The sequence below is a fragment of the Chiloscyllium plagiosum genome, unplaced genomic scaffold (genome assembly GCF_037043375.1).
Source record: "Chiloscyllium plagiosum isolate Xiang-an unplaced genomic scaffold, Cpla_swu_hap1 HiC_scaffold_8, whole genome shotgun sequence".
NCBI classification, from domain to species: Eukaryota; Metazoa; Chordata; class Chondrichthyes; order Orectolobiformes; family Hemiscylliidae; genus Chiloscyllium; species Chiloscyllium plagiosum.
In genome coordinates this window covers 70,489,428-70,515,439 of record NW_028270146.1, presented here as the reverse complement: position 1 = coordinate 70,515,439, position 26,012 = coordinate 70,489,428, and the positions used below count along the sequence as shown (strand labels likewise).

General features: G+C 41.9%; 1 protein-coding gene across 11 annotated transcripts in view; it reads left to right on the top strand.

Annotated features, from left to right (window-relative positions):
• Positions 1-26,012, top strand: part of npas3 (neuronal PAS domain protein 3) — a 1,348,016-nt gene that overhangs the window by 903,788 nt on the left and 418,216 nt on the right. For all 11 annotated transcript variants that reach the window (XM_087989951.1, XM_043697885.2, XM_087989958.1 and 8 more), the window contains one exon: positions 2,535-2,624. In XM_087989951.1, the coding sequence (XP_087846077.1) occupies positions 2,535-2,624 (90 nt within the window). The remainder of the gene's footprint in view (positions 1-2,534; positions 2,625-26,012) is intronic.

Genomic DNA, 26,012 nt, shown 5'->3' with positions numbered 1-26,012 from the left:
GTTTTTTGAAGAAGTAACAAAGAGGATTGATGAGGGCAGAGTGGTAGACGTGATCTATATGGACTTCAATGAGGTGTTCGACAAGGTTCCCTGTGGGAGACTGGTTAGCAAGTTAGATCTCATGGAATACAGGAAGAACTAGCCATTTGGATATAGAACTGGCTCGAAGGTAGAAGACAGAGGGTGGTAATGGAAGGTTGTTTTTCAGACTGGAAGCCTGTGACCAGTGAAGTGCCACAAAGATCAGTGTTGGGTCCACTACTTTTCGTCATTTGTGTAAATGATTTGGGTGTGAACTTAGGAGGTATAGTTTGTAAGTTTGCAGATGACACCAAAAGTGGAGGTGTAGTGGACAACGAAGAAGGTTACCTCAGATTACAACAGGATCTTGATCAGATGGGTTAATGGGCTAGGAGTGGCGGATCAAATTTAATTCAGATAAATGCGAGGTGTTGCATTTTGGGAAAGCAAATCCTAGCAGGACTTATACACTTAATGGTAAGGTCCTGGGGAGTGTTGCTGAACAAAGAGACCTTGGAGTGTAGATACATAGCTCCTTGAAAGTGGAGTCGCAGGTAGATAGGTTAGTGAAGAAGGCATTTGGTATGCTTTCATTCATTGGTCAGAGTATTGAGTACTGGAGTCGAGAGGTCATGTTGCGGCTGTACAGGACATTGGTTCAGCCACTTTTGGAATATCGGAAGGATGTTGTGAAACTTGAAAGAGTTCAGAAAAGATTTATAAGCAAGTTGCCAGGGTTGGAGGATATGAGCTATAGGGAGAGTTTGAGCAGGCTGGGGCTGTTTTCCCTGGAGTGTTGGAGGCTGATTGGTGACCTTATGGAAGTTAATAAAATTATGAAGGGCATGGATAGGATAAATAGACAAAGTCTTTTCCCTGCGGTGTGGGAGTCCAGAACTAGAAGGCATAGGTTTAGGGTGAGAGGGGAAAGTTATAAAAGAGACCTAAGGGGCAACTTTTTCACGCAGAGAGTGGTGCGTGTGTGGAATGAGCTGCCAGAGGAAGTGGTGGAGGCTAGGAGAATTACAACTTTTAAAAGGCATTTGGATGGGTATATGAATAGGAAGGGTTTGGAGGGATATGGCCGGGTGCTGGCATAGGTTAGGTTGGGATATCTGGTTGGCATGGACGAGTTAAATCAAAGGGTCTGTTTCCGTGCTGTGTATCTCTATGACTCCGTGTTTCTAAATGCTAAAGCTACTCAGTATTTAAATAGAGTCATAGAGTTGTACAGCATGGAAACAGACCCTTCGGTCCAACCCGTCCATGCCGACCAGATATCCCAACCCAATCTAGTCCCACCTGCCAGCACCCGGCCCATATCCCTCCAAACCCTTCCTATTCATATACCCACCCAAATGCCTCTTAAATGTTGCAATTGTACCAGCCTCCACCACTTCAGCTTATTCCATACACGTACCATCCTCTGTGTGAAAAAGTTGTTCCTTAGGTCTCTTTTATATCTTTCCCCTCTCCCCTAAACCTAGACTGAGAGAGGAAACGGGGGCACCCAGAGGAAACCCATGCAAAGACAGGGAGAAATGCAAACTCCACACACAGTCCCCCAAGGGTGGAATCAAACCCGAGTCCCTGGCACTATGAGACAGCAGTGATAACCACTGAGCCCGACACAGTGAATAAGAGATATAAAGAATTGCTGTATTGAAGCGGATTCTCAAAGTCTACAAATTCTATACTGTAAAAGCAAAGTAAAGGAGTTTCACCGTCTCTCAGAATCTATTCTGTTCTACTCAGTTCACCTGTAGAAGAAACCTCCAACTACTTGACTGAAATGCCAACACAAAATTATTTGCATAAGCAATTGTTGCAGTGATGTTTGATCTATTTTGATGGATCTATTGTACTGGTTATTATATGGTTTGTAAGAGATTATATAATTACTTTAAAAATGTTGTTTATTTATTCTGGTCATTATCCAGATCATTTTCATTGTCCTATGACTGAAATACCTGATTTTGGGATTTCTTTCAGAGATAGTTACAAAGATCTATGTGAACAGTAATATCTTTTGCTTCTCTCTTAGAGATTCAGTTCCTAGTAGAACATGATGTTAATTCTATGTCACTCAAGGAGATAAAACATTTATGGAACGTAGGAATATAATCCTGCCCTTGCAACTAAAGTATTATGCTTAACAAACACATTATTTAGTTGGTAAAAAAAATTGCTCTGTATGTTTAAATGAACAAGTACTAATATTTTTGTAGTGCTTAAAATAATTTTGTTCATGTCAATCTGTAAATAAAACCTGCATTGCTTGTATAGTTGGAAGAAAGGTTTTTTTTTTAGTTTAATGATATCTCTGCTCTTTTCCTTCAACAGGAAAGAAACATATTTTAATGTACTTTAATGTACTAATAAATGCTAATCCTGTGTTGTAATGTTACCCTGTACAACCTTATAAAGTTAATTTGAAAAACAGTTCTTTCTACAAAAGGAGCCACTAGCAGAATGACAAACTATTGTTCCATGTTTTGTTTGTTTCTTCACAGTCTCTGGATGGATTTGTATTTGCATTAAATCAAGAAGGAAAATTTTTATACATCTCTGAAACTGTCTCCATATATTTGGGTCTGTCACAGGTAAGTAATTCAATTTTCCAGTTGTAACATTTCTGCCATGAACTGTACACAAAATCAATGCAGGATATTCAATAAAGCAAACCGATTGTGAATATAACAAAGTAATAAAAAAAATGGAGATTAAATATATCAAATTAAAATATTGGTATTTGTTTTATGCTGCAATCCTTCTGAGGAAGGGTCATTAGACCCGAAACATTAACTCTGATTTCTCTTCACAGATGCTGCCAGACTTGCTGCACGTTTCCAGCAATTCCTGTTTTTGTTTGTGATTTACAGCATCTGCAGTTCTTTTGGTTTTTACTAAAAGTCAGTTGAGTACGTGAAATTTGAATGGAAAATCCTACTCAAAATTAGTTCTTCATTTTGAAACTTACATTATAATATTCAAAATATTCAAAATGAATCTTTAAATATAGTAACCTTTTCAAAGAAAAGGTCAGTTTAGTATACAATTAAGAAAAGGGATCATAAAATGTAATTACAATGCAAACAGAACTTCAAGAGCAAGGCAGATATTCTGTAATATGACTACATCCCAGATTAAGTAGGTTGTAGTCAGAGGTGGTGTTTAACTCCAGCGTGGTTAGATAGAAAACTGTATAGGTAGGCCATACCGGGTGTGCGGGGGAAACCCTAATCAATTTTAACAGCTAGTCCTCCCTTCGATCAGCAAACTGCCACCCCAAAATGAGCATCCTGAGACAGGTTACAGGTACAACACAATATTGGATAGCCTGGGAGCATCAGAGCAGCAGCAAGGTAAGTGTGTGTGTTTACGCTCAGGGTGGTGTTGGTATTTCGGGGAGAGAATTCAGAAGGATGATAATGCCCTGGACAGTAATGGCCAAAAATACTTTTTTTTGAGTCTAAATGTACACTCTGATTGTTTTTGCTCTTACTGAGCTTGAAAGTCTTCTCCTTTTCATCTGCTTGTTTGACTGAAGTTGTCAATTATGCGGATGTTCTATGCAACTGGTTGTAAAAGCCTCCAGATTGTTGGCGACCAGATGTAGAACAGAAAGTGCACTTCAGGACTCTGGATTTCCTTATGTTTGGAGCGATGTGGGAAGTTTAAACTACTGATGGGCAAAAACCCTGCTTCGCAGTACACATTGAGATTGTCTCTGCTTCTGTCCCTTTCTGCATCTAGTCACCCTACAATATTGAAGCAAAATAAAGCCATTCAGCCAATCGAGTCTGCTCCGCCATTTGATCATGGCTGATCCATTTCACAACCCCATTCATCTGCCTTCTTCCTGTAACCAATTATACACTTACTAATCAAGAATCTATCTATCTCTGTCCAAATGCACTCAATGACTTGACCTCCACAGCCCTCTGCAGCAATGACTTCCATAGATTAACCACCCTCTGGCTGAAGAAATTCCTCCTCCTCACAGTTCTAAAAAGTCATCCCTTCATTCTGGGACTTTGCTCTTGGGTCCTCGTCTCTCCTACTAGTCGAAACATCTTCTCTGCGTCCACTATATTCAGACCTGTCAATGTTCTTTAAGTTTGAATGAGATCCTCATCCTTCAGAAATTCTTGAGTACAGACCCAGAGTTCACAACCACTCCTCATATGACAAGCCTTTCATACCCAGGAAGATTCTTGCAAACCTTCTCTGGACCCCTCCAAGGCCAACACATCCTTCTGTTGACACAGGGCCCAAACCTGCTGTCAATATTCCAAATGTAGTCTGAGCACAGTCTTGTACCGTGGTAGCAGTCCATCCCTGCTCTTGTATCCCAGCACTCAAACTGAATACATTTGCCTTTCTAACTGTCGACTGAACTTGCATGTTAATCTTTGTGAGAATCTTGAACTAACAATCCTACATTCCTTTGTGCTTTACATCTCTCGAGCATTTCCCCAATTAGGAAATAGTGTCTCTATTCTTCCCATCAAAGTGCATAAACTCACACTTTCCAACTTTGTATTCCATATGTCACTTCTTTGCTCAGTCTCCTAGCATGTCCAAGTCCTCTGCAGCCACCCTCCTCCCTCAAAACAGCCTGTGTCATTTGCAAACTTAACAATGTCCTCAGTTCCTTCAGATCGTTGTTAGTTCCAATACTGATCCCTGCGGAATTCCACTAGTCACCGGCTGCCATCCTGAAAAAGATCACTTTATCCCCACTCTCTGCCTTCTCCCAGCTAACTAATTCTCGATCCATGCCAGTATCTTGCCTCTGACACCATCAGGTCTTATCTTGTTTAGCAGCCTCCTATGCAGCACTTTGTCAAAGGCCTGCTGGAAAACAAAATAGATCATGTTCACTGGCTCCCGTTTGTCTAACTTGCTTATTACCTCCTCAAAGAATTTCAGATTTATTGGGCATAGCCTCCTCTTGACGAAGTCATGCTGACTCAGCCCTATTTTACTAAACCCTTCCAAGTACTCAGCAATCTCATCCTTCATAATAGATTCTCAAATCTTACCAATGACAGAGATCAGCCTAACCAGTCTATAGCTTTCTGTCTTCTGCCTCCATCCCTTCTTACACAGGGTTATCACATTAGCCATTTTTCAGGCCTCTGGAATCCTCCCTGACGCCAGTGATTCCTGAAAGATCACTACCAATGTCTTCACAATCTTCTTACTCATTTCCGTCAGAACACTGGGGTGTGGTCCTTTCAGCTTCACTAGCACCTTCTCCTTAGTGATGGCCACTACATGCACCTCTCCTCCCTGACTCTCTTGAAGTTCTGGTATCGGACTGGTGTCCTTCACTATGGAGACTAATGTAAATCATAGAATCCCTACAGTGTGGAAGCAGGCCATTTGGCCCATCAAGTCTACACCGACCCTCTGAAGGCCCTTACAAAGGCTCCATCCCCTTAGCCTATCCCTGAAACCCTGCATTTCTAATGGCTAATCTACCTATCCTGCACATCTCTGGACATTGTGGGAAACTTAACATGGCCAATCCACCTAATATATTTGGACTGTGGAAGGAAACCAGAGCACCCGGAGGAAATGCATGCAGATGCTGGGAGAAGATGAAAAATCCACACAGCGAGTCACCAAAGGGTGGAATCAAACGCAGTCCCTGGTGCTGTAAGGCAGCAATGCTAATCTCTGAGCCAACGTGCCTTCCCACAGTGTGTACCTATTCAGTTCTTCCACCATTTTTTTGTTCCCCATTACTAATTCCAATGATCCAATATTAACTCATGCCTCTCTCTCTTACTTTTCCTATGTCTAAAATGCTTTTGCGATCTTTTTTATATAAGTAATAGCTTACCATCATGTTTCATCATCTCATCCTTATTGCTTTTTTAAATTTCCTCTGCCTAAAGATCTTCACCATAGTGTATTTTTTTTCCTTTTGATTTTATTCTGTCCCTGACTTCCCTTATCAGCCACAGTTGACACATCATCCCTTAGTATGTTTCCTCTTCTCTAGAAAGCAGAGCAGAAAATCATCCCAATTATGCCCAGAAATCCCTGCCATTGCTGCTGCACTCTCTTTCTGCTCGGCTTCCCTTCCATTCTGGCCATCACCTCTGTCATGTTTTTGTAGTTACATTTCCTCAATCATAATACCATTACATCTCAGTCCACTTTCTCCCTTTCAAACTGCAGGGTGAATTCTATCATATTTTGGTCACCTTCATCTTCACCTCCCTAATCAGGTCTACCTTTCTTACGTGCCTTTTCTATCTCCTCCTTTATTTTCTGCTCCATATCCTCTCTACAGCTAGGAGCTGTACATAACACCTATCATGATCTTTATTCATTTGCAGTTCCTCAACTCTCCCAAACAGATTCTATGTCTTCTGACCCTACATCGCTTCTTTAATTTCATTGCTTACTAACAAGGCAGCCTCACCATCTCTGCCCATCTGTCTCTGTTTGTGATAGGACTTGGATGTTTAGTTTGCAGCACTGATCCCCGAGCAGCCATGTCTCTGTGATACCTACAACATTGCACCTGCCAATTTCAATCTGCGCAGCAAGCTCAATTACCTTCTTTTGTATATTGTGCCGATTTAAGTACAATACCTTTAGTCCTCTATTAACTGCCCACCTTCACATAAATATTCCTTTTCTGCTGTGCCTGAAGTTACATTCCTAATTATCTTATCTCTTTACTAATTTGCATGTGGCTCAGTTAAAAATCCAGAGATTATAACCCTTGAGGTCTGTTCTTTAATTTTGTTCCTAATTCTTGATATTCCCCAAATATTCCTCTTGTCAGCCCCAACATGGACCACAACAATTGGATCTCCCCCCTCCCACTCCAATATCCTTTCAAGCCACCCAACTATTCCCTATTCCAAACTGTCGCTTTGACCCTCTAACTATCCCTAATCAAATACAACTACCCCTCGCAACTACACAACTATTACCCCGATTCCTCAAACACCTACTGACCACCTGACTACTCCCAACATGACTAGCTTCTCGTTCAATCCATCTAACATTTTAATGTTTTCCACTTCCTTGGTCAGAGTTGTCAGTTATGATTAAGCTAGAGCAAAAGTCTCTCCAACAAGGATTGGATTCCAGTCAAAATTTAGTTAGTATCAGAGATTCTCTTTCCTTTAAATGATAAAATAAGGTGGTGAACATTTATTTATTTCATTGAATTAAATGATCTACTATTTTCCAATTCTTGCTCTTTTTCCTTATTTTTCAATATCCATCTTTTTCAACGGTTTTTTTCATGGAATGCTACTAGTTTTGCAAAAGAATAGTTTGTTTCCAATCCCTAACTACTACGAGAAAGTGCTGCTGAGCTGCCGTCATCAGCCACTGCAGTTTGATGTAGGTGCACCCACAGTGCTCTCAGGGATGGATTGAGTTCCAGAAATTTAGTTCTGTGACAGTGAAAGAAAAGTGATGTTCTTATTTTTGTTGAAGATGGAGCCACACTAATCCAAACAAGTGGAGAGTATTAAAAACCGAAGGAACTGCAGATGCTGTAAATCAGAAACAAAAACTGATACTGCTGCAAAAGCTTAGCAGGTCTGACGACAGCATTCTGTGAAAAGAAATCAGAGTTAACATTTTAGGTCCAGTGACCCTTCCTCAGAAGATTGTTTACCCTTAAATGTGTACCATGTAGATTGTGGATAGGCTTTGAAGAGTCAGGAAGTGAATTTCTGGTTTCCTGGTGAACTGTAACTCCCAGCATATTGATGGTGGGAGATGAACTGCTGAGGGTAGGTGGTTTGATTCGGTCCTTTTAGAATTGGTTATTGCCTAACATTTGTCTGACGTAAATGTTACTCATCATTTATCAGCCAATATTGTCCAAAAAGTGAAAGAACTGCAAATGCTGTAAATTAGAAACAAAATTTAAAATTTCTGGTAAAGCTCAGCTGGTCTGGCAGCATCTGTGGAGAGAAATCACGGTTAGTGTTTCTGATCAAGTGAGTCTTCCTCAGAACTGATTATTGTCTAGGTCTTGCATGTAAACATTGTGCTTCAAGGAATAGCTGCTGAGTTCCGTATTGAATAACTATTTTCGTGAAATGTTTTCATTGAAGTTCTCTCTCCTTTACACTTCTGTCTTTAATCCTAAAATTATGCACTATTGTTTTAGATTCATCAGCCAGTGAAAATATTCTTTGCTATTTATTTTATCAGTAGGGGTGTGGAACCCAGCAGTTAATATGGCAGAGGAATACCAAGGTGCACAGAGAATTGGGAAAGACAGATACCAGTGGAATAGGAAATAATAATGTTTCAGTTGGATGGGTATCGTACACCTGGCCCAAAGAAGGGCAACATTTGGTACTAAATATTGCAGTATAGCTATTTAGGAAAGACAAGGAAAGAAAGAAAGGAGGAAGGAGTGTTAGTTTTGATTAAGGAGAATGTTTCAGTTCTGGGGAGAGAGGACTCCCAGAGGGGACAAAATCTATTTGGTTTGAGCTAAGGAACAAATAATATAAAATATAGGTCACATTTAAAAGAATGCAAGAAAATTTTGCAAAAGTGTAAGAATTAAGGAGCAGTAACAATGGGAGACTTTAAGTATCTGAATATGTATTGAAATAATAGTCATGTGAAGGGCAGGGAAGGGTAGGAATTCTGACTGTGTGTTCAAGTGAATTTTCTACATTACAATGCTTCCAGCCCAAAGAGAACAGGGGCATTGCTGGTTTTGGTTCTTGGAAATGAGTTTGAGCAAGTAGATCAAATGACAGAAGAATATTCAGGGGCCACTGATTTATTGTTTCAAAAAGTTTAATTTGTCCATGAAAAGGATGAGGAACAATCCACAGTAAGAATAATTAATTGGAGGAGTGCCAACTTCAGTGGCACGGTAATGGATCTTCCCAGATAAATTGGAAGGAAAGTTAGGTGGTAAAAGCAAGAGTGGGACCAAAAAGATGAATTAAGTGTGGAAGCACTGAGCATGTCTGAGATATTAGGTTAGTACTGTTGATACCTGTTTGCGTCCGGCAACTACCATCTGCTGTCTGAGTGCATCAGATGCTGGCTGCAGCTTCTGGTGTGTGCAGAGAGAAGAGTCAATTCTTATAACTTTCCAAGTTACTTTATTAATGTATTAAACCAGACACTTATCTCATATGTGTTCTTTTACAAACTAGAGCTTATATGTTTTCCCACAAACTGATTTAAAAACCTATTTATACACAACTCCCTGACACTCCCTGAGCAGTCACAGAACACTAAATAATACCCAATCTGGTTAGCTGTTTTGCTGCTGTTGAGGAGGGCTCACGTTGGCCAGACACTGCTCTCTCTCTCCATGTTCCTGATGAGGGCAGATTTGCGAGTGTTGGTCTCCGGAGTTATCGCTGCCTCGCTGCCTGTATGCCTCGAAGATCTTCTTTCATACTTTTTCCTTATCTTTCTTGGGTCATGGTGTCTTTTTCCCATTGGCTCAGGCTCAACTGATAATCACATGTCTGTATCTTATTGCTCCAGACGAAGGAGCTAGGTAGCATTGCCTCCTCTTTCTTACTTTTTCTGAAGAAAATGGTTGTACCAAGCAATACTTGGACTCATGGCATTCTCAGCTCACAAACTGTTTTATCTTGCGTGTCAACAGATTTTCTTCATACAGAGCTTTCCTAGTCCCTGTCAGCAACTGGTACCTCTGTGTCTCTGCAGCCTCTTGACTAACATCTCACTTTCAGGAGCATGTCTCTGACTGGTCCCTCTGTCTCTCCCTGTGCAGCAGCCTGGCTAACAGCACTGTGCATCTGTCCTCACCAAGGAATAAAATGCTCGATGGGTCATGGTGAAAGATGAGGTTAGTCAAGTCACTTGGTTGGTTTAATGAGGTGGTGTTGGATAGAATGACTAAAGTTTACTCCAGGCACAAGGGCTGGAGGAGATGCATCCAAGGATATTTGAGAGAAGTGAGAGTGAAATTGTGGAAGCGGGAGCCATAATTTTCTAATTCTCTGTAACTACAGGATGGTCCCATTGAACTGGAGAATTGTTGATTAGTTCAGGATAGCAAATATAAATTTATGAAGGAAACATTGTGTTCAACTAACTTGCTTGATCATTTTGAAGAGGTAAAGAAAGGATTGATGACATGGACTTTCAAAAGGTATTTTGTAAAATGCCAAACCACAGATTTGTAAACAAAGGTTATAAATACTTGCAATAAAAGGTAAAGGAGAAACATGGACATGAAATTGGCTGAGAGACAGGAAGCAGAAAGACTAATGGTGAAAGGTTGGCTTTTAAACTAAAGGAAGATTTATAGTGAAGTGTCTGAGCTTGTAGCAAGCCATTAATTTACAACAGAGGACCATACATCCAGCAGAATGTCACGCTTCAAGTGATTTGAGGTATGATGGAGCATGAAATCTTTTTAGTGTCATGTCACATACTATGATGTAATGTTAATATCATGATCATATTCCTGCAAGTTAGGCTGTCAGTAAGGAATAACATAAGATTGAAGAAGCTGGGACTATTATCCTTGGAAAAATAGAGATTGAGTGGTAATTTTATGGAAGAATTAAAAATCATGAGGAGACAAACAGAATAAACACAGGAACTGTTTCCATTAGTGGAAAGCTTGAACCAGATGGCACAGATATAAGTTAATTGGCAAAAGAAACAGTGGCAGCATAATCAAAGCTTTATTGACGTCAAGTAGTTAGGATCTGAATTGTCTGACAGTATCTGGATGGTAGACCCAATCCTGGTTTTCAAAATCAAATTGGATCCTTATCTGAAAAGGAATAACATTTAAGGCTCGAGGAAAAAAGAAATTATTGTTGCAGAGAGTTAGCGCACGAAAACTGGCTGAATGGCCTCCCTGTTCTATCATTCCATAAAACTGATTCAATATTCGAAAGAAAAGTCTTTTATCATGGTTAATACCTTCTCCTAGACTCATAGAGTCATAGAGATGTACAGCATGGAAATAGACCCTTCAGTCCAACCTGTCCATGCCAACCAGATATCCCAACCCAATCTAGTCCCACCTACCAGCACCCGGCCAATATCCCTCCAAACCCTTCCTATTCATATACCCATCCAAATGCCTTTTAAATGTTGCTATTGCCAGCCTCCACCACATCCTCTGGCAGCTCATTCCATACACGTACTACCATCTGTGTGAAAAAGTTGCCCCTTAGGTCTCTTTTATATCTTTCCCCTCTCACCTTAAACCTATGCCGTCCAGTTCTGGACTCCCCCACCCCAGGGAAAAGACTTTGCCTATTTATCCTATCCATGCCCCTCATAATTTTGTAAACCTCTATAAGGTCACCCCTCAGCCTCCGACGCTCCAGAGAAAACAGCCCCAGCTTGTTCAGCCTCTTCCTGTAGCTCAGATCCTCCAACCCTGACAACATCCTTGTAAATCTTTTCTGAACGCTTTCAAGTTTCACAACATCTTTCCAACAGGAAGGAGACCAGAATTGCATGCAATATTCCAAAAGTGGCCTAACCAATGTCTTGTACAGCTGCAACATGACCTCCCAACTCCTGTACTCAATACTCTGACCAATAAAGAAAAGCATACCAAATGCCTTCTTCACTATCCTATCTACCTGCGACTCCACTTTCAAGGAGCTATGAACCTGCACTCCAAGGTCTCTTTGTTCAGCGACACTCCCTAGGACCTTACCATTAAATGCATAAGTCCTGCTAAGATTTGCTTTCCCAAAATGCAGCACCTCGCATTTATCTGACTTAAACTCCATCTGCCACATCTCAGCCCATTGGCCCATCTGGTCCAGATCCTGTTGTAATCTGAGGTAACCCTGTTTGCTGTCCACTACACCTCCAATTTTGGTGTCATCTGCAAACTTACTAACTGTACCTCTTATACTCGCATCCAAATCATTTATATAAATGACAAAAAGTAGAGGACTCAGCACCGATCCTTGTGGCACTCCACTGGTCACAGGCCTCCAGTCTGAAAAACAACCCTCCACCACCACCCTCTGTCTTCTACCTTTGAGCCAGTTCTGTATCCAAATGGTTAGTTCTCCCTGTATTCCATGAGATCTAACCTTGCTAATCAGTCTCCCATGGGAACCTTGTCAAACGCCTTACTGAAGTCCATGTAGATCACATCTACCACTCTACCCTCATCAATTCTCTTTGTTATTTCTTCAAAAAACTCAATCAAGTTTGTGATACATGATTTTCCACGCACAAAGCCATGTTGACTATCCCAAATCAGTCCTTGCCTTTCCAAATACATGTACATCCTGTCCCTCAGGATTCCCTCCAACAACTTGCCCACAACCGAGGTCAGGCTCACCGGTCTATAGTTCCCTGGCTTGTCTTTACCACCCTTCTTAAACAGTGGCACCACGTTTGCGAACCTCCAATCTTCTGACACCTCACCTGTGATTATCAATGATACAAATATCTCAGCAAGAGGCCCAGCAATCACTCCTCTAGCTTCCCACAGAGTTCTTGCGTACACCTGATCAGGTCCTGGGGATTTATCCAACTTTACCCGTTTCAAGACATCCAGCACTTCCTCCTCTGTAATCTGGACATTTTGCAAGATGTCACCATCTATTTCCCTACAGTCTATATCTTCCACATCCTTTTCTACTGTAAATACTGATGCAAAAGTTTCCATTGTTCCAATTTTTTAAAAAACCCAAGGTCTCTCAAGCTGTTTACCTTATAGGCTTTGAATAGACAGGTCCTCACCTCTGTTTTAAACCTGTCTTAAAAAAAAACACAAAATATACCTCTTGAAGCCATAGTATTGTAACAAAAGAAATAAGAGTGAATTTGCATTTACACTGACATGACACCTTTTATGTCCTCAGGATGTCTCAGTGTTTCTCAATCAATAATTTACCATTCAAAATTTACAATAACCATCTTGTTATTGCATTCATTGTCATTTTATCTAAAATACAAAATAAAATTTAATTTTTTGGGACAAAAACAGAAGTTGCTGGAAAAACTCAGCAGGTCTGGCATCATCTATAGAGAGAAATCAGAATTAACGTTTCGGGCTGAGTGACCCTTCTTCATTTCTGAGGAAGGGCCATTCAACCTGAAACATTAATGCTGATTTCTGTACACAGATGCTGCCAGACCTGCTGAGCTTTTCCAGCATTTTCGTGTTTTTGTGTTTGATTTGCAGCATCCCTGGTTCTTTTGGTTTTATTTAATTTTTTAAATTTTTTTTTTAACCAGTCTTTAATCTGTTCCTCGCGATCTCTCTGCATTTTCCATTTTTGGGCTTTTTCAATTTCTTGCTACTTCTTTTCTGAAGTGTTAAATGTATCTTTGTTTAACTGCATTCATAAAATATGAGCCATGTTCTATCCGATCTGTCATCACTGTAGTCTCCTGCATTCTTCCCAATTTTTATCTAATTTTAGCACCACCCATATACTTTTGCTTTATCTCTTTGGCAATCCTTGGGACAGGAGATTTCTACTGGCTTCAAGATCATCATATAAGAACCAAATTGGGGTCCGAGTCTTGTGTCTACCAGCAGAAATGTTGGCTCAGTGACATTCCTGGAGAGGCTCTGATGTTGTTCGCCCAATCAGAAGATCAGGGCAGCATGGTGGCTCAGTGGTTAGCATTGCAGCCTCATAGTGCCAGCAACCCAGGTTTGATTCCAGCCTCGGGCAACTGTCTGGGTGGAGTTTGCACATTCTCCCCGTGTCTGTGTGGGTTTCCTCCGGGTGCTCCAGTTTCCTCCCACAATCCAAAAGTATGCAGATCAGGTGGATTGGCCATGCTAAATTACCCACAGTGTTAGGTGCATTAGAGGGAAATGGGTCTGGGTGGGTTGCTCTTTGGAGGATCAGCGTGGGCTTGTTGGGTCGAAGGGCCTGTTTAGATTAGGGAATCTAGTCTAATCTCTGAAATCCCATCAGGAGAGTGAGAAGGAAGGGTCAGTTCAAAACAAATTTCAGAGGGGCCAAGCAGGCAGACTTCTCCAAGCAGAAAGTGAGCTCCTATAAATCATTTATTTACTCCTAGCAGAAGCCTCCTTCCGAGGCTGGAAGACAAGTGGCCTCCCAGACTGCCATAGGAAGACCCCCACAATTAAGCTGATGGCCTCCATATGATGATGACCTGCTCTACTGTCAGCTTGAAATGTCCCTAACTGAGGCCCCAAATTGGCTGCCAATTGTCTTGAGGCAGGCAGCCACTGTGCATGCGGGACCTTCCTATGAAACCTTCCTATGACTTCCACACCATTTACTCAGCCCTGGATAATTGTGCCATTACTAACACTTTCTCTTTCCATCTCCATAATATTGCCTGACTTTGTTTCTATTCATGTGTTTGTTAGCTTTAGATTTGAATCCAAAACATTCCCACATTCTAACCTTTGTAAACTTGAGTTAATCAAAATTCTGCTGCCTCTGCTTTAAAAAGTGGACTAGCTCCTGTTCACCTGTTACCTTTGTATTTAGTGAACTACACTGGCTCCCAGTCAAACAAAATCATGATTGTAAAATCTTCAACTGTTTTTCTAAATCCATCAATAACCACATCCATCCCTATCTGTAATCTCATACAGAAGCACATCCATTTGCAATACATTATCTATTTCTTGAGCATTCCAATTATAATCGCTTTCAGATACCTAGGACATAATATTTAGAATTTTCCCTATATTTTTCCCCCTTGCGTATCTCTATTAAGAACTTCTTTAAAACCGACAGCCTTAATCAAGCTCTTGATTGTCTGATCTAACATCTCTTCTGTGGCTTTGTCGTATTTTCTTATTCTGCTCCTGTCAAATGCCTTGAGATGTTTTGTTACAAGTGCATGTAAGGATGTTATTTAGGTGAATTTCAATATCTTTGGATATGTGAATATACATATATATTGTGCAGATGGAGAACAAGAAAGTCCAAATTCAGATATTGATAAGTGCCACTTGGGAATGTATGTTTGTTCCTACTCTGTGTTGTCTGTGTTTTTACCATTCCTCAATCCATGTTATTAGCTTTCATTTTATGCAATAAGCCCTTATCTTTGCAGTGAGTCTCTTGTGCAGAATTTTGTCAGTCTTTTTGAAAGTTCAAGTACTATCTATCACTTCTACTGCATTCCTCCCACTGTCAGTCTCCTCAGAAATTATCTTGAAAAATTCTATGCAATTAACCAGGCATACCTTGCCCTTTACAAATGTATGCCTACTATCCCTCAGTAGTCCTTTTTATTATCACTATTGACTGATCTCATTCCTTTGTTCTGGACCAGACCAGACCCCCTCAAAATGCTCAGAAAATAGTCTTGGCCAAACTTTTTCTTATTTTAAAGATAAGTGCTAAGCATTGCATTCCAGATGCAATTTGATTGGTCAAACTACCAGATTTGAAGCAAAACTCACCTTATTCACACATTATAGAGAAAATACAACAAAAACATTTGGAATAATATAACTCTCTTGAAAACTTAACAGAATAATAGATTATTTTAACTACTAAACAGTAACTGTGTCAATATAGTAACATCCCATAAACACACCCTTGGCAAAGGGCAAATTCAGTAAAACAGATTGTTTCACATGCAATTCTTACAGCAGTAGGAAAAACATCAAGAGAAAGCTCAGCAAAAGAAAGTAGCAGGGAGAGATGCATTACAGCTTCCACCCAGCTTCATGACCACAGTGACTGCTACTGAAAAAACCAGAAGGTCTTGGTTCCGTGGGAGCTTGCCCCATCCATTCAGGCTCTTTCTATTGTTCCTACTTTAAAAAAAAGCCTCAAGGCCTCACAAGGTATTTACTTTGTTGGAACCATGTCTCTGTCTTAAAACCTCTCTTTCAAAAAAAAAGGCCAAAGTATTGTAATACCTCTTATAGTCACCAGTGGTTTCAATATTACTCATTTGAGGCTAACTGCTATTTAATATACTAGTTTATCCCTTGGCTCTTTTTGTACAGAACTGCATTACTTGTTACCTTCCAAATTTTACATATGAATAATATTTCCAAAGTATTTTATAAAATTATTATTGTGCCCTTTGCAGTTTCCTTCAGTAATAAACATTTTCAATACTCTGGAGTACAGGCTGTCCTGGCGTATTGCACAAAATATTAAAGGCCTGATCCTGACATTGTACACAATAAAGTCCTCCAATATTGAAAATTTCCAGAGTTAAGACTTTAGGTACTTCACTTCAATGAGGTTAGCAAGCAAAAGTGGTGCAACTGGATGCACATCCTCATCTGTTCAGTGGGGAAATAGGCCTCTGTTTTTTCTAACTGAGATATGGAGCAATCAAACTTATGACAATATCTTTCCTGTAGTCCTGAAAACCGTAATGTCATTTGTAAATGGACCAGAATACAACATTTTTAAAAAACTGGATTCTTAGAATGAGTTCGATCCCATGTCTCTGATTTGGATCTTCATGTGCATTGCACACAGCTTTGTCCTTCAGGAACCTGGTATTTTCTTCTTTCTCAGCATACTGCCTTTTAAATTATGCTGGATTGCAGAGAGGTGAGGACACTGGAATCCTTAGCATAATGAGTCTCATACTTGGTCTGACTCCCTTCACATCAACAACTTTGTTTAGAACAAGCGCCACCAAAATTATCACGGGAAACTTTATCCTATTCCAGGCTTCTGCAATTTCAATTCTTAACCGAGTCATATCTATACAGTCGGATCAGACCAGCATAGTTAAGCAACCTCTTTACAGCAGTTAGAGCTTCCACTTCCCAGAACTTTAGAAGTTTTATTTTATTGGAATCTGTTAATTTGAACATGGATTGATTTGTTTGATATATCATCTTTCCTTACCCTTCTATTTTTTTAAAAATCATTTTTATACATTTCTTGTATTCCTTTTTATTTCAGCATTATGATTAGTCTTTACTTTTTTTCCCATTTGCTTCCTCTAATTCTGCCCATGAAATTAATCATTTAATCTCACGTCCACTGCTGGGTTTTATGTAATGGAAAACACAGGCATTTGGTGTGTACTGAGCACAGGGTTGTCCACCACCATTCAGTCATAAATGTTGGTGGTCAACTAAACATTTATGGAAATGGAGGGTCAATGAATAAACTGCGATGGATATCCATATCCTCAATGACAGGGCAGCCCAATATGTTACTACAAAGCAAATTTGAAGCATTTGCAGCCATCTTCGACCAGAAAGGTCAAGTGGATGGTTCATCTTGAACTCTACCTTTGGTTTGCAGCATCAAAGATACCAGGGTTTACACAGTTCATTTCAGATGCAATAGCTGAATGCAAAATGCAAAATCGGTGGGTTATGACAATATCTTTCCTGTAGTCCTGAAAACTTGTGCCCCAGAACCAGATGTACTCCAAGTGAAGCTTTTTCAGTACAGATACAACACCAGCGTCTACTTGACACCGTGGAACATTATCCAAAGCAGGACGAATCCATTCTGGCCAATTATTGCCCTAACTCTGAGCAAAGCGATGAAAGATGCCATCAGTAGTTCTAGCAAGCAGCACTTAAGCAGTTAAGATGGCAGTTCAGGCAGTCACATGTTCCTCCTGCAAGATGTAGGAGCTCAGAAAGACTTCCATTGTCCCTGATGACTGAGCGCTTCATAGATCAGAATTTTAGTGAGATGGTCACACCTAAGGTGCAGGCAGAGAGTGGCTGGGTAACCACAATGAAAGGTAAAGGGAGGAAGATGAGAGTGCAGGAATCCCCTGTGGCTATTCCCCTTAAACACGTATACAGTTCTGGATACTGTTGGGGGTGGGGGCGGGGAGGGTGGTGGATGACCATTTAAGGGAAAGCAGCAGTAGCCAGGTTGGTGGCACTAGGACTGGATCTGGGAAAGGGTAAAGGTAAACAGGACCTTAGTGAAAGGAAAATTGATAATTAGGGGGACAGATAGGAGGTTCTGTGGCAGCAAACACGAATCCAGGATAGTGTGTTGCCTCACAGGTGTCAGGGTCCAGAATGTCTCAGAGTGGCTGCATAATCTTCTCAAGGAGGAGGGTTAGCAGCCAGAAGGCATTGTGCACGTTGGCACAAATGACATAGATAGAAATAGGGATGAGGTCCTGTAGAAGGATTATAGAGAGCTGGGAAAAAAGTTAACCAGGGCCTCGGGGATAATCTCCGGATTACATCCAGTGTCACATGCTTGTGAGGGTAAGAACAGGAGGATATAGCAGATAAATGTGTGGCTAAAAAATTGGTGTGGGGCAGGGATTCAGATTTTTAGATCATTGGAATCTTTTGTGGGGCAGAGGTCACCTGTTCGAGGGACAGGTTGTATCTGAACTGGAAGGGGACAATAACCTGGTCTTGTGTATACCCCAGTCCAACACCGGCACCTCCAAATCATGAACGCACTTAACAAATTCTACCCCATCTCAGTCCTTAATGCTCTGGCAGTCTCAGTCTATGTTAGGATAATTAAAATCCTCTATGACAACCCTATTGCTCCTGCAAGTCTCCCAATCTCTCTGCATATTTGTTCCTCTAATTCCTCCAATATCTTGGTAGCCAGGTTTGCTAGTGCTGCAAGGGAGGGTTTAAACTAGAGTGGGGGGAGGTGGGATCCTCAACAGCAAGGAGGCAAGTGTGAGGTTCTTCTAGTTTTTAAAACCTTTTTAATATATTTCTTGTATTCCTTTTTATTTCATCATTGTAAATAGTCTTTACTCCTTTCCCATTTGCATTGTCTAAGTCTGTCTGTGAAATTAATCACTTAGTCTCACGTCAGAAAACACAGGCATTTGGCATGTACTGAGCACATAGCTGTCCTATCACATTTAGTTATAAGTAGTAGTGGTCAACTAAACAATTGTGGAGATGGAGGATCAATGAATAGACCACAATGGATACCCACAACGGTAATCGGAAATAATAAGTTGAATACACGGGTCAGGCTGGAACACGACAGGGAGCAAGGAATGCCTGTTGTCTTCAATTGCATTTATTTCAGTGCAAGAGGGCTGACAGGTAAGGCCGATGAACTCAGGGCGTGGATGGGTACATGGGACTGGGATATTATAGTCTTTACAGAAACATGACTCAGTGAGGGACGTGACTGGCAGCTTAATGTACCAGGGTACAGGTGCTTTAGTGGAATAGAGGTGGTGGAAAGAGAGGAGGGGGAGTTGCATTTTTCATTAGGGAAATATCACAGCAGTAATCAGAGATGAAATAACTGAAGGGTCATCCAGTGAGGTTTTGTGGGTGGTGCTAAGAAACATGAAGGGGATGGAGAAGTTATTGGGTTTGTACTATAGGCCTCCAAATAGTCAACGGGAATTAGAGGAACAAATATACACAGAGAATGGAGAGATTTGCAGGAGCAATAGACTTATGATTAGATTAGATTACTTAGATTAGATTACTTACAGTGTGGAAACAGGCCCTTCGGCCCAACAAGTCCACACCGACTCGCCGAAGCACAACCCACCCATACATTTACCCCTTCACCTAACACTACGAGCAATTTGGCATAGCCAATTCACCTGACCTGCACATCTTTGGACTGTGGGAGGAAACGGGAGCACCCGGAGGAAACCCACGCAGACACCGGGAGAATGTGCAAACTCCACACAGTCAGTCGCCTGAGGTGGGAATTGAACCCGGGTCTCTCGCACTGTGAGGCAGCAGTACTAATTTTCCTAACATAGACTGAGACTTCCAGAGCATTAAGGGCTGAGATGGGTTCAATTTGTTAAGTGCGTTTAGGAAAGTTTCCTCAAGCAGTTTATAGAAGTCCCTACTCAGGAAGGGGCAAAACTCGACCTACTCTTGGGAAATAAGGCTGGACAGGTGACGGAGGTAACAGGTGACTTTGGGACCAGTGACCATAAATCTATTAATTTTAAAACCGTTATGAAGAGGGACAAAACTGATCCACAGTTTCAAATTCTAAATTGGGGCAAGGCAATTTTTTGTTGGAATTAGCCAGGAGCTTGCAGGTGTTAATTGGAGTAGTTTAATTGTAGGTAAAGGTGTCTGGCAAGTGGGAGGCCTTTAAAAGTGAGACAGCTAGAGTTCAAGGTCTATATGTTCCTATGAGGCTGAAGGGCAAGGTTGGTAGGAATAAGGCATCCTGGATGACAAGACATATTGAGGCTTTGACCAGAAAAAAGAAGGAAGCATGACTCAGGGACAAGCAGCTTGGATCAAGGGAAATCCGTGGAGATATACAGGGAATACAGGAGTTTACTGAAGAAGGAAATCAGGAGGGCAAAAAGGAGGCACAGGATAACCTTTGCTGAGAAGATTAGGGTGAATCTGGGCGGCACGGTGGCACAGTGGTTAACACTGCTGCCTCACAGCGCCAGAGACCTGGGTTCAATTCCCACCTCAGGCGACTGACTGTGTGGAGTTTGCACATTCTCCCCGTGTCTGCGTGGGTTTCCTCCGGGTGCTCCGGTTTCCTCCCACAGTCCAAAGACCTGCAGGTCAGGTGAATTGGCCATGCTAAATTGCCCGTGGTGTTAGGTGAAGGGGTAAATATATGGGTGGGTTGCGCTTTGGCACGTCGGTGTGGACTTGTTGGGCCGAAGGGCCTGTTTCCACACTGTAAGTAATTTTAAAAATCCAAAGAGGTATTTTCGTATATTAAAAGAAAAAAATAACTAGGGAGAGAACAGGTTCCCTCAAGGACATGTATGTGTAGAACTGTAGGAAATGGGTGAGGTTCTCAATCAATATTTCTCCTCTGTGTTTACCATGGAGAAAGCCATGAAGATTTGGGAACTTGGAGAAGTTGGTGGTGATATCTTGGGGGCAGTCCACATCACAATGGAGGAGATATTGGATGTAATAGACTGTGTGAAGGTGGATACATCTCCTGGTCCTGACCAGAAATATCCAAGAACAATGCAAGAGTCTCGAAATAATATTGTGGTGGCCCTGGCTGATATTTTTGCATCATCGTTAGCCATGGGTGAGGTCCTGGAAGACTGGAGGGTAGCCAATATCGTGCCATTGTTTAAGAAGGGCTGCAAAGAAAAGCCTGGGAGCTGTAGACCAGTAAGCCTAACATCTGCGGTGGGTAAGTTACTTGAGAAGGTACTGAGGGATAAGGAATACATGCATTCGGAAAGGCAGGATTTGATTAAGAGTAGTCAGCATGGCTTTGTGTGTGGGAGATCATGCCTCACAAATTCGTTAGAATTCTTAGATGAAGGAGTAGGAAGGTTGATGAAGGCAGGGCAATTAATGTAGTCTATGTGGATTTCAGTAAGGCCTTTGATAAGGTTCCACTTGGTAGGCTGCTCTGTAAGGTTAGATTGCATGAAATCCAAGGTGAGCTGGCAAATTGGATCCAAAACTGGCTTGATGATAGGAAGCAGAGGGTAATAGTGGAAGGATGCTTGTCAGACTAGAGGCCTGTAACTAGTGGTGTACCTCAGGAGTTGGTGCAATGATTTGGAAGAGAATGTCCGAGGCATGATTAAGTTTGCTGATGACACTAAAATAGGTGGTGTCATGGACAGTGAGGAAGGTTATCAGAAATTGCAATCAGCTAGGAAAGTGGGCCAAGAAATAGCAAACGGAGTTTAACATAGATAAGTGTGAGGTCTTGCATTTTGGAAAGTCCAAATCAAGATAGGAGCTTCATGGTGAATGGTAGGGCCTTAAGGAGTGTAGTGGAACAGAGGAATCTTGGCGTTCAGGTGCACGGTTCCCTGAAGTTCTCTGAAAGTGGAGTCACAGGTAGACAGGGCAGTGAAGAAGACTTTTGGCATACTGGCTTCATCAGTCAGAGTATTGAATATAGAAGTTGAGAAGAAATGTTGCAGTTGTGCAGGATGTTGGTGAGGCTGCACTTGGAGTATTGTCTTCAGTTTTGGTCACCTTGTTAAAGGAAGGATGTTATTATACTGGAAAGAGTGCAGAAGAAATTTACAAGGCTGTTGCCAGGACTCAAGGGTCTAAGTTACAGGGAGAGGTTGGACAAACTAGGGCTTTTATCTTTAGAGCGTAGGAGACTGAGGGGGGAACCTAATAATGGTGTATAGGATCATGAGAGGCATGGATAAGGTGAATGCACCCAGTCTTTTTCAGAGTTGTGGAATCGAGGACAAGAGGCCATCAGTTTAAGGTTTAGAGGCGAAGGAGATAAAAAGGAACCTGAGGGACAAAATTTTTACACAGAGGGTGGTACACATATGGAATGAGCTGCCAGTAGAAATGGTTGAGGTGGGTACATTAACAACATTCAGAAGACATTTGGACAAATACATAGATTGGAAAGGATTAGAAGGATATGGGCCAAGTGCAGGGAAATGGGGTTAGTGTGAATGGACATTTTGGTCAGCATGGATCAGTTTTGGGGCAAGGGGCTATAGGACTCTATGACACTTATACAGTAATAACCTTACTCACTGAAGGTTAGTTTGGGTTCCAGCTAGGCCAGGTTTACAGAGCTCATCATAGCCTTAGCCCAAAAATAGACCAAAGAACTGAATTGCAGAGGTGAGGAGAGTGTGGATGGTATGATGGACATCAAGACAATGTTTTATTGTGTAGCTTCAAGGAATCCTTGCAAAATTGAAGTCATTGGTTCTCCCTGTTTGGCATCATACCTAATAGAGAGAAGGTGGTTATTGTTGTTGGTGGCCAATCATCTCCACCCCAAGATATGGCTGTAGGAATTCCTCAGATATCTTTTTTTTATTCATAGATGACCATCGCTTAATTGGAAGGTAGAAATAAAGATGTTCATTGACTTGAATTGTCATTTTTAGCTGTTGATCAATCATATTGACTCACTACACCTATCGCTATGTTGTATTACCTTTTTCCAGATGAAAACCAGTGACTCTGAAGGGCTGCCATTTTAGCTGAATGATGTGCAGGAGATGGTGTTGGACTGGGGTGGACAAAATTAAAAATCACACGATGACAGGTTATAGTCCCAACAGGTTTATTTGGAAGCAGTATCTTTCGGAGCGCTGCTTCTTCATCAGGTAGCTGTGGAACAGCTGTGACACAGAATTTATAGTAAAAGGTTACAGTGACATGCAACTGAAATGATATATTGAACAACCTAGATTGCTGTTAGGTCTTTCATCTTTTAGAATGGGTTGCAAGTTTTGGTTCATCAAAATGTAAATCCCAGAACTTTTAAGTCACATTCTCAAGAGAACGTAAGGTTTTATTAATACAGTGACATCTCAGCTCAGACAATGCATTAAATGTGTCAGGTTACAAACTGTATCCCAATCTTGAGTTAGACTGGTTCTATTTCCAAAGTGGAATTTACAAAATATTACATGGATTGACTACCTGCAGATTGTACACTTTTTGAGCAAAATAGAATGTACCTGCAAATATGATTTTGCAAATGTATATGTGTGTGTGCGTGCATGAGACAGAGACAGAGTGAATGCACATGAGAGAGTGTGTGCTTGCTTGTGTGTGAGCATGCTTAGTAAAGTGTGTGTGTGTGAGTGTGAGGGAGTATAAGCCTGTGAGAGAGAGAGAGTGAGAGTGTGTGTGTATATGTGAGGGTCTCCATGTTTGTGTGAGTGAGAGAGTGTGTAGTGCAATGGGGTCACCTGCAGTGTGACATGAATTCAAGGTCCCAGTTGAGGCCATCCTAATGGATACTGAACTTGGCTATCTGCCTCTGCTCAGCCACTCTGCGTTGTTGAGTATCCAGAAGTCAGCGTTGGAGGATGGTCACCTAAAGATCTGAGGCCGAATATCCCTCACCGCTGAAGTATTCCCTGACTGGGAGGGAATATCCATGTCTGGCAATCATTGCACAGTGTCCATTCATCCATTGTCATAGCATCTGCTTGGTCTCACCAATGTACCATTCCCTGGGACATCCTTGCTTGCAGCGTATGAGATGGACAATGTTGGCCGAGTCACATGAGTACCTGCCACATACATGGTGGGTGGTATCTCCCTGTGTAATGGTGGTGTCTGTGTTGACACTCTGATATGCAGTTGTTACCATGACAGGGTTGTATGGTGTTGTGGTCAATGTTGTCGTGAAGGCTGGGCAGTTTGATGCGAACAATGATCTGTTTAAGGTTTGGCGGTTGTTTAAAGGCGAGAAGTGGAAGCACTGGGAAGGTGTTGGCGAGGTGCTCATCCTCATCGATAACACGTTGCAGGCTGCAAAGAACACAGTGTAGTTTCTCCGCTCCCGGGAAGTACTGGACAACAAAAGGTACCCTATCGGTTGCACTGTGTCTGCCTCCTGAAGAGGTCATTCAATTTTCTCACTGTGGCACATCAGAACTGGCGACCGATGAGTTGAGCATCATACCATGTTCTTATGAGGGCATCCTTGAGCACTTTCAGGTGTCCGTCACATTCCTCCTCATCTGAAGAGATCCTGTGTTTGCGTGGGGTTTATCCGTAAGGGATGGCTGTTTACGTATGTTTCGGTTGGAAGCTAGAGAAGTGCAGTGTCATGAGGTTATCCATGGGTTTGCCGTAGAGTGAGATACAGAGGTGCTCACCTTGATGGAGATGTGTGTGTCCAAGAATGAGACATATACTGAAGAGTACTCCATGATATGTCTGATCGTGGGATGAAACATGTTGATATCACTGTGTAGTTGTTTCAGTGGCTTCTCACCATGGGTTCAGAGGAAGAAAATGTCATCAATATATCTGGTGTATAGTGCTGGTTGGAGGTCCTGTGCAGAAAAGACATCTTGTTCAAACTTGTGCATGAAAATTTTGGCATATTGGGATGCAAATTTGATCCCCATGGCTGTTCCATGTATCTGGGTGAAAAACCGGTTGTCAAAGGTGAAAATGTTGTGGTCAGGGATGATGTGGATGAGTTGTAGGACAGTGCTCAGAGATTGGCAGTTGTTGGTTTGAGTACTGAGGCTGTTGCCGCAATGCTGTCATCATGGGGGATGAAGGCATAGAGTGCTGAAACGTCCATTGTGATGAGGGAAGTTCCTGGTTCGATTAGTCCGTGGGTACTGAGTTCCTGTAAGAAATCTGTAGTGTCATGACAGAAGCTGGGGTTCCCCTGTACAATGGGTTTTGACATACCCTCATCATAGCCAGAGAGGTTCTCACACAGGGTCCAATTGCCTGATATGATGGGACTTCCTGGTGTGTTGCCTTTGTGTATCTTCAGAAGGCAGTAGAAGTCCCCTATGCGAGAAATACATGGGATAAAAGTATGTAGGGAACCCTGAAGGACTAGATCAAAAGTCTTGATCAATGTGTTTAGTTCACGGGTGTGCTGTTTGGTCAGATTGTCTGGTATTTGCCTCTAGTGTTCCTGGTTGTTCAGTTGTTGGTATACTTCCTTGCAGTAATCTGTTCTATTCTGAATGACAATGCCTCCTCCTTTATCTGCTGGTCTGATGACAATGTTGCGATTGGTTTTGAGAGAATCTGTGATGACCTCCTCAGGAGGCAGACACGAGCTGCAACCAATAGGATACACTTCGTTGCCCAGTACTTCCCAGGAGCAGAGAAACTACGCAATGTTCTTTGCAGCCTGCAACACATTATCGATGAGGATGGGCCCCTCACCAAGACCTTCCTTACACCTCCACTTCTCGTGTTTAAACAAACACCAAACCTTAAACAGACTATTGTTCATAGCATCCAAGGAGCAGGAGAGTCGATGTTTCGGGCATAAGCCCTTCATCAGGAATGAGGCTAGTGAGCCTCGGAGGTAGAGAGATAAATGGGAGGAGGGTGGGGCTGTGGGAAAGGTAGCTGAGAATGTGACAGGTAGGTGAAGGTGGGGGTAATGGTGATAGGTCAGAGAGGAGGGTGGAGCGGATAGGTTGGAAGGAAGATGGACAGGTAGGACAAGTCATGAGGGCAGTGCCGAGTTGGAAGGTTGGATCTGGGATAAGGTGAGGGAGGGGAAATGAGGAAATTGGTGAAGTCCACATTAATTCCATGTGGTTGGAGGATCCCAAGTTGGAAGATGAGGCATTCTTCCTCGAATGGTGGTTAGAGTTTGGCGATGGAGGAGGCCCAGCACCTGCATGTCCTTGGCAGAGTG